Source organism: Sceloporus undulatus, chromosome 5, assembly GCF_019175285.1.
Source record: "Sceloporus undulatus isolate JIND9_A2432 ecotype Alabama chromosome 5, SceUnd_v1.1, whole genome shotgun sequence".
In the NCBI taxonomy this organism is placed as follows: Eukaryota; Metazoa; Chordata; class Lepidosauria; order Squamata; family Phrynosomatidae; genus Sceloporus; species Sceloporus undulatus.
The window spans coordinates 190,095,118-190,102,401 of record NC_056526.1 but is presented as its reverse complement, the minus strand read 5'-3'; the positions used below and the strand labels follow the sequence as shown (position 1 = coordinate 190,102,401).

At 43.1% G+C, this 7,284-nt stretch overlaps 1 protein-coding gene across 1 annotated transcript in view; it reads right to left on the bottom strand.

Moving 5' to 3' along the window:
• Nucleotides 1-5,999: 5,999 nt before the first annotated feature.
• Nucleotides 6,000-7,284, bottom strand: part of FBXO41 (F-box protein 41) — a 66,316-nt gene continuing 65,031 nt past the window's right edge. The window contains exon 13 of the mRNA XM_042466434.1: nucleotides 6,000-7,192. Coding sequence (XP_042322368.1) covers nucleotides 7,130-7,192 — 63 coding nt within the window. The 3' untranslated portion in view covers nucleotides 6,000-7,129. The remainder of the gene's footprint in view (nucleotides 7,193-7,284) is intronic.

Below are 7,284 nucleotides of genomic sequence, written 5' to 3'. Positions count from 1 at the left end.
GCAAACTTTGTTCCATGCCCAAAATTATGTTAAAATGTTGTGTATAATATTACCTTCAGGCTATGTGTATATTTGCATGCAGGTAATGAGATATGTGTTTATGTCCATACAATACATATTTGTATATCTAAATATACGTAATGTGATGTCTTCAATATGGGACCCAAGTCTAAACAAGCAATTCATCTATGTTTCATAAATGAACACAAATGAATGTCATGCTTAGACTTGGGTCCCATCTCTAAGATATCTCATTATGTACTGTATAGGCAAATATTCCAAAATCCAAAAAACACCCTACGATATCCAAAACGCTTCTGATTCTGAATTTCAGATAAGGGAGAATCAACCTGTAGTGAATTTCAACCTCCGCAGCGACCAAAAGAGTGACTTGTGATGGTATATTATACCATCGCAATTCACCAACAGGATGTTAGCCATTATTTAAAGATGGGGGAAAGGAAGATATGAAAGGTACCCTTGGTCCTCAAGGGAGATGCCACAGCTATGAGTAAATAACTTCCAACTATCACCACAGTCTGCATCCAATCACAAACCCTATTCTTGCCCATGCCCTCCAAAAAACAGGGTGGGAAAACCATAAACCAGTCGGGCAAGTTTTCACAGTAAACTGAAATGGCGACGGTGGGCAGGAGCCACACTTCCACACACAGCTCTGTTTCGACCACGGTTTCACAAGAAAGGAAATGCCACAGAGAGGCCCACAGTGTGGTTTTTTTTCTCACCTTTTAGAAAACAAAAATACCAAGGCCATCTCGCCAATAAATAAATAAATAAATAAATAAATATTTTTGCTCTCTTCTTCCCCAAGAAACCCTCATCCCTCCGTCCTTGGAGATGAAATACGTTCTCAAAAGTCACTTTGGTCTCCGTTTCACCCTGACCCACCTTTTAATAAAACCATTCTCTGCTCTCAGCACATGGCCGTGCGCCACCGGGAATGCCAGATGGTGGCGTCTTCCCCGCATAAATTGCGACTTGCCACATGCCACATTTGCGGGGAATTTCCCCACCACCATATGCCTTGCATTGCAACACAAAATTCCCCCATGCCAACCATGGGACAAGCAACCCTGGAAGGTAGATTATATTCCAGATTGCCTCTCTGTCCTGTTGAACTCTGTTGCTTGGAGGAATCGATGCGCATGGATGATGTTGCACTTTCCAAAAAGGAATTATGTGGCATCCCAATAAATTCACTGCCATGCAAGGTGCATCCCTGGATTAATCAGGGAGGACCCAAACTTTAGTTATTTTTCCACTTCCAGAGACCTACAGTGGTGTCATCTGCATGTGAACATGGGCAAAAAAACTATAGCATTATATGCTCGAACCAGCGCATTAGTTCTTTTCGCATCAGATGCACTAGGTCTTTCCTCTGAGGAGGAAAAAAGAGCAACAAAATGAGCAGCAAGCAGCCTCAGGATTCGATCTCACCGTCCACCATGTTATGGATGAAGAAGGACAAAGAAACCAGACAATGCCCCAATGACTCTTGGGTAAAGCAAATCCCTTACTAAGAACAGAGCATATCGACACATGCTGAGTAAATAACTTTGCTTTAAAAATCTCTCCTTTGTTTTGTTTTTTCTTTCCTCCAGTTCTTTATAGAAATAAATACCGACTTTCTTGCATTTAAGGTTTCAGTTTTGTTCAAGTTTCTGTGCTGTGTCAAAAGCGACAAGTTCAGCTCGGCGGTTTCTCGTCGCTGCCGGAAAACCGTGTGTTAAAAAGTATATCAAAATACGAAATTCTGGAGGCGGTGTTCATATTTCCCCCCTTCATTTTTGTCACTCTCTGTTAGTTCTTTATATATATCTTTGCTGGTTTTGAGGCATCATCTCGCTCTTCAGCTTGCTAATCCTTGTGTTTTGTTGCTGCCATCTTTATGGCAATGAGATAAAAACGAGTTTTTGATTAAACAGTTGCCGTTCTTGTAAACATAAGGGCATCCCAATCCTGGAAGTCTGCATTTCTCAAAATGTCATGCATCTTGAACTATGGAAGGAACAAGGCATTTTGGGGCCTTCTTCTCCATAAATCTTGGCAAACAGATTTCAAAAGGTGAAGTCTTTTGCTCCAGGGACAGGAAAAGAAAAATTGTGAAAGTTGTGCAGAAATCTTTGCAGAAAGATTATAGATAATTTTAAAGAAATAAGTAATGCTGAGAGTCGGCTCCCATAGGCAAGGGTTCAAGGAAGAATGGGCTTTAGCAGCTCCACGCTCCGGATGCAGATGGCATTTACATTTTTAAAGATCTGAATTTCACATCTCATCTCCCTCCTAAACATTATATATTTTGGGGAACTGCCACCTCTTGAATACTTCGTAGGACATTGCACCCATTAGAAATTCCTTTATAAGCTTATCTTTTTGCTGGTGTTCACACAATGGCTAGGAGACTGAGCCATGGATTTGGAAACACAAATTCAATTCTTATCTTTGCTTTGATTTGCTTTAGGCTGCATCCACACTGCAGAAATAATGCAGTTTGACACCGCTTTAACAACCCTGGCTCCATCCTATGGCATCCTGGGCTCTGTAGTTGGTGTTGGCACTAGAGCTCTCTCTCCGACAGAGAAGGCGAAATATCTCCCAAAACTACAAACGTCAAAATCCCACAGGATGGAGTCATGGCAATTAAAATGGTGTCAAACGGCATTAATTCTCCAGATTGGGAGTCTCTCCAGTTTCACAGCTGGGTTTTTCCAAGCCCTAGCTAAAGAGGCTGGGATATTTTTTTTTGCAGGGAAAGCTGGTGCATTCATCCAATTTATGCTATTTTCTTTTATGGGCATGGAGGACCTATACCATTCAGGTGTCCTATGGTAACTGAATTGGATGCACTGAGGCAGAGGCACTGGCGGATGAGAGGTAGGGCTGGATAGATTTCAAGAACATTGGCTCTTCTTGGCTTTTTCCGTCTACCTTAAGGCTCCATGCTCCATCCTTTCCATTCAGCCAGTCCTCCCAAGAGAAAACCCTGCCAACCATTCTTTGAAAAACCCGTGTCTAAGCAACAGAATAAATTATGCATCTTGGATATGAAGCTGAAAGGATGCCAAATGAGTTATCTAATCCAGCCATCTGCGCTGGCTGAGCCTCTGTTGACACTAGAGCGTCCCAGGCAAACATGGCCCAAACTTTCCTTGAACGCCTCTGAAGCAGGAGTTCTTGGCAACGTCAGCAGATGCTCCATATCTTACAGCTGTGAACGGCCCCTTATTTTCAGTTTAGTTTTTTAAACAAGGAAATCTTTCCCTCTCTTTGGCTGCGTCCATTTTCTGGTGGACCTTATTCTCATACAACAGGCAACGATGGCCCAAACTTGGGCCTGAATCCTGTTCCTGGGATTGTTTTTTATTCTTTTGAACTGTATTTTAGTCTTTTAACACACAATCTGTTTTTAGTAAAATAATAATTTCATTCTATTTTAATGTATCACTTTTTAATGTTTTTAACTGAACTGTTTTTTAATATTGTAAGCTATTGTAAGCTGTAACAACAACAACAACAACAACAACGCACAAGAGGATTATGCATAGACAAGAGGATTCCCGTATCATTTTAAATAACTTTGCCTGATGAAGAAACCAGTGGAGCTTTGAAATCTTGCAACATATTTAATATGAATTTTGGTTGGCCCCATAAAGCTATCACTGTTTTGTGGATTTTGGAGAGTGCATCTACATGGATTTTTGGAGCGTGGATGATGGATTTTTTGGAGATCGCATCTACATAGACCAAATAAAAGAATCTCAGCTGGTTTTCACAGTGAGCTGTAAAAGTGACGTACGGGGCAATTGGGGCTAAATCTGGGCCTTTTCATTGCTTCAGGGGTTTAATCCAGAGGGGAAAAAATAGGGATTTATCTTGGTTTGGAGCAGAAAATCTGGATATCTAAGTACATGTGTGTAGTGAGCTCCATAGGGGCCATACAGAAGGGCAGCATGCAGCCACCTCTTTTAGCCCCGGATCGGCGTCGCAGCAACCGCATGAAGTGGCACCGATCTATTCCCTGGAGGAAGCAAAAAGAAGCCGCCCCGGGCATCATAGGCGTTGCTGTGCCTGTTTACCCAAACAGAAGGTTGAAAAAACCCACATTTGTGGGATGTTTTTAGACGACGTTTGTGTGAAAGAGAATTAACTCGAAAACAACCTGAATGCACAATTGTCAAAACCAGTTCCTTTTTACTTTTGCTAAATTCCGAAAGTATAAAGGAGCTTTCCGTTCTGATTATTTTTGTGTTATTTCGCTTTCACGCCAACGCAGCTGGCAAACAAGACCCGGATTTAAAAGCCCGTTTCTGCATGGGATTTTACCAATTCGCTCTCTGTGTGATAAACTCTATAAATGAATGAATGAATGAATGAATGAATAAAGTCAGAGATGAATAGATGAATAAATAAATAAACTGATGAAATTAATGGGAACCTGGTAATGTTACAGTTATATAAGTTCCATTGATTGAACTGGTCTGCTTTAGTTGGGAGTAATATTTTGATTCAGCCCTGTATAATGCATGTGTGTCCTATCTTGTCTGTCTGCCTAACTACTTTTCTATATTCAAGCCACCCGACAGTGTCAAATTTGGGCATTTGCCAAGCCTTCCCATTGGCCAGCCATTAGAAAGGCCACTATCTTAACAGTTGTCTCCTTTCCAGTTTCCCCCAAAATATCCAGGAAGGCTGGACACTGCCTAAGACATTTCTCATGACATTTGTTTAGTGTCTCTAACAAATTTGCAGGGACACAATGGAGATGTGTCCCTGCGAATTTCAGAGGTTCTGCCTCATCTTTATGTTCACTTTGCATAATTTATTCTTGTCACAGAACGGCTGGGTTTTTGTGGCACAGAATATCGATGCTCCTTCGGTTTTGTTTTTTTGGTTATTGTTGTTGCTTAGCAAGTGCAAAAGTCTCAGGTGATGCTTGGTTTTCTTTGGGAGGACCCTCACCTACACTGCTGTTCCTTTACCTTCTCTTCAGAGGAAGGGAATTGGGAACCCAATCTCGACTCTAGTAGGGAGTTGCACCAGGTGACCCCTGGGATCCCTTCCACCTCTCACAGTTTTGATGATTCTATGAACTGACAGGAAAAGGCTTTGACAGGGTGGCTGCCTTGTTTTCTGACCTTTAACATCTGCACAACAGGAAGAAATGCAACCGATGAGGTTCATACCTCTCTCCAAAATGGAAATGCACCGATCGAAAAGGCCAGGCTTGTTGACTTCCAGTTGATAAGCACATGTGGCGGCTGTTCTTGGCCAAAGACTGAAAAATGCTTCTTTTCTTGAGGGCAAACCCTGATGTCTTGAGGAATTCAAAGAAGATTATGCCCAGATTTGGGACAGAGCTTCATCCAGGAGATTGTCAACCTGGTCCTTCCACACAGGATCCAAAAACACATCTTCTGATTTGGAAGTTCAACAGTTCTGCTTTTGAACTTCCACTACAATGATATAATCCCAAAAAGTACTGCATGTGAGAGCCATCTTTAAATATCTGAAGAGACGTCAAGTACAAGATGGAGTGAGCTTGCCTTCTGCTTGGACATGAACCAATGGATTCATATTACATGAAAAAGAGATTCCACCTAAATGTTATGAAGAACGTCCTGATGGTAAGAGCCGTTCAACAGTGGGATAGCTTGCCTTGGAGGATGGTAGACTCTCCTTCTTTGGAAGTCTGTAAACACAAGTTGGATGGGGATCTTTCAGGAGTGCTGTAGTTCTGCATCCCTGCATAGCATCAGGTTGCTCTAGTTGGCCCTTATGGTCCCAGTTCTGTGATTCTATGGCCTTCCTGTTTTCTGATTGACAAGCGTGGCCATGAGTTTCAAAGCTCCATCTACTTGAGAAATCCAAAGCGGAGCAACACCATTTTGCCAAGAAATGGCAGAGGGATGGATATTTGTTCCATCTCTTCCCAAAGCTTGGCAGAAACCAGAGAGTGGAATGGAATGGTTTATCTGTCAGCCAGAATTTCCTACTCTTTGTTCAACCGGAGTGAAGAAGGTCATGTCTTGGTGGAGGTTTGCATCCAGAAAAGGACCATCTCTTGTGGGCTATTCAGCTCCGTGGCACCGCTGAGGAATATATCATTTGTGAGTGCTGCCTTCCAAAAGATAGTGGTGTCAGAAAAGGCCTTGTGAAACCACAGTGCCCTTGAATTGTTGGCAAAATGCTTTATTGCCTGCGCAGGATACTTAAGAGATGTTCTACTTCAGAGATGGACTCCAACTAGGCTTTGGAGATGGGACCACGTTTGGCTTCCTGAGTGACTTCGGAGCTGCTGAGATGAGATACAACCCCACAGTAGGCATCTTGGGGTTTTCATTTTATGCTTTAACATCCAGTCTTATGGGAAATTTTCTTTTCCTTAGTTCTGCTTTGCCCTTTCTTAAAAAAGAAAATCTAAATCAACAGAAATGCTAGATTCCTCCACTTCTCCACAAAAGGAACTCCTCTGTCATTCCCCCCCCCCCCCAAGTCCCTAAGAAATTTCATTTTGGAAAGAGACGGAACAAGACTGAGACCGCAGAAAGGAGTTCAATCTCAAGTGACGCCGCCCGGGTTTTTCACGGCTGTTTTGCGGACAGAAGGAACGATCAGTCATTTCAGCAGAGGAGAGCAAAGCAAGGGAGGACAGGGAGCCCAGCGTATTAATCACTCTCAGCTGTAAGTTACTGAGCTTCTCAAAGGGGGAAAAAGGTTCTTTGAAGAGAAAGGATTGCTCTGCAAAGAAAAAGAGAACGTCTGTTGCAAGGAGATGGTTTCACAGCTGCCTCTGTAAGAAGAGAGAGAACGAGAGAACGGGACAGGAGAAGGGGACAACCTCCCTGGCAGTCTGGAGAAATCCCTTGTGGTTGGTTTTTCTTTTTTTAAATATGTAGCACCATCGTTTCGACACAATGCACCCGACCCTCCGTCAGGAAAAGGAGCCCGTCGCTTGCCTTCCTGAAGGCCTACTCAAAAAGGCTGGTTGCTCTCTAAAGCGCCGGTTCAGAGAACGGCGGCTCGCAAGCCTACCGGTGTTGGCTCCAGGGTTGTCTTTTCGTAACAGGCAGACGGAAGATGTAAGATTTCGACCTCTTCCTCGCAAAGGTTAACAGCCTGCTTCCACCTTTATGTGTAAAATCTTTGAAAAGCCCGGCCTCTTCTTCAGGGCCTGGAGGAGAAGGGAAGAGAAGGGGTTCGGAGGGAGAGAAAGCATTGCAATTTATAGGTGCAGCTTAGTACCACTGGGTCGGCGTCGCTCAG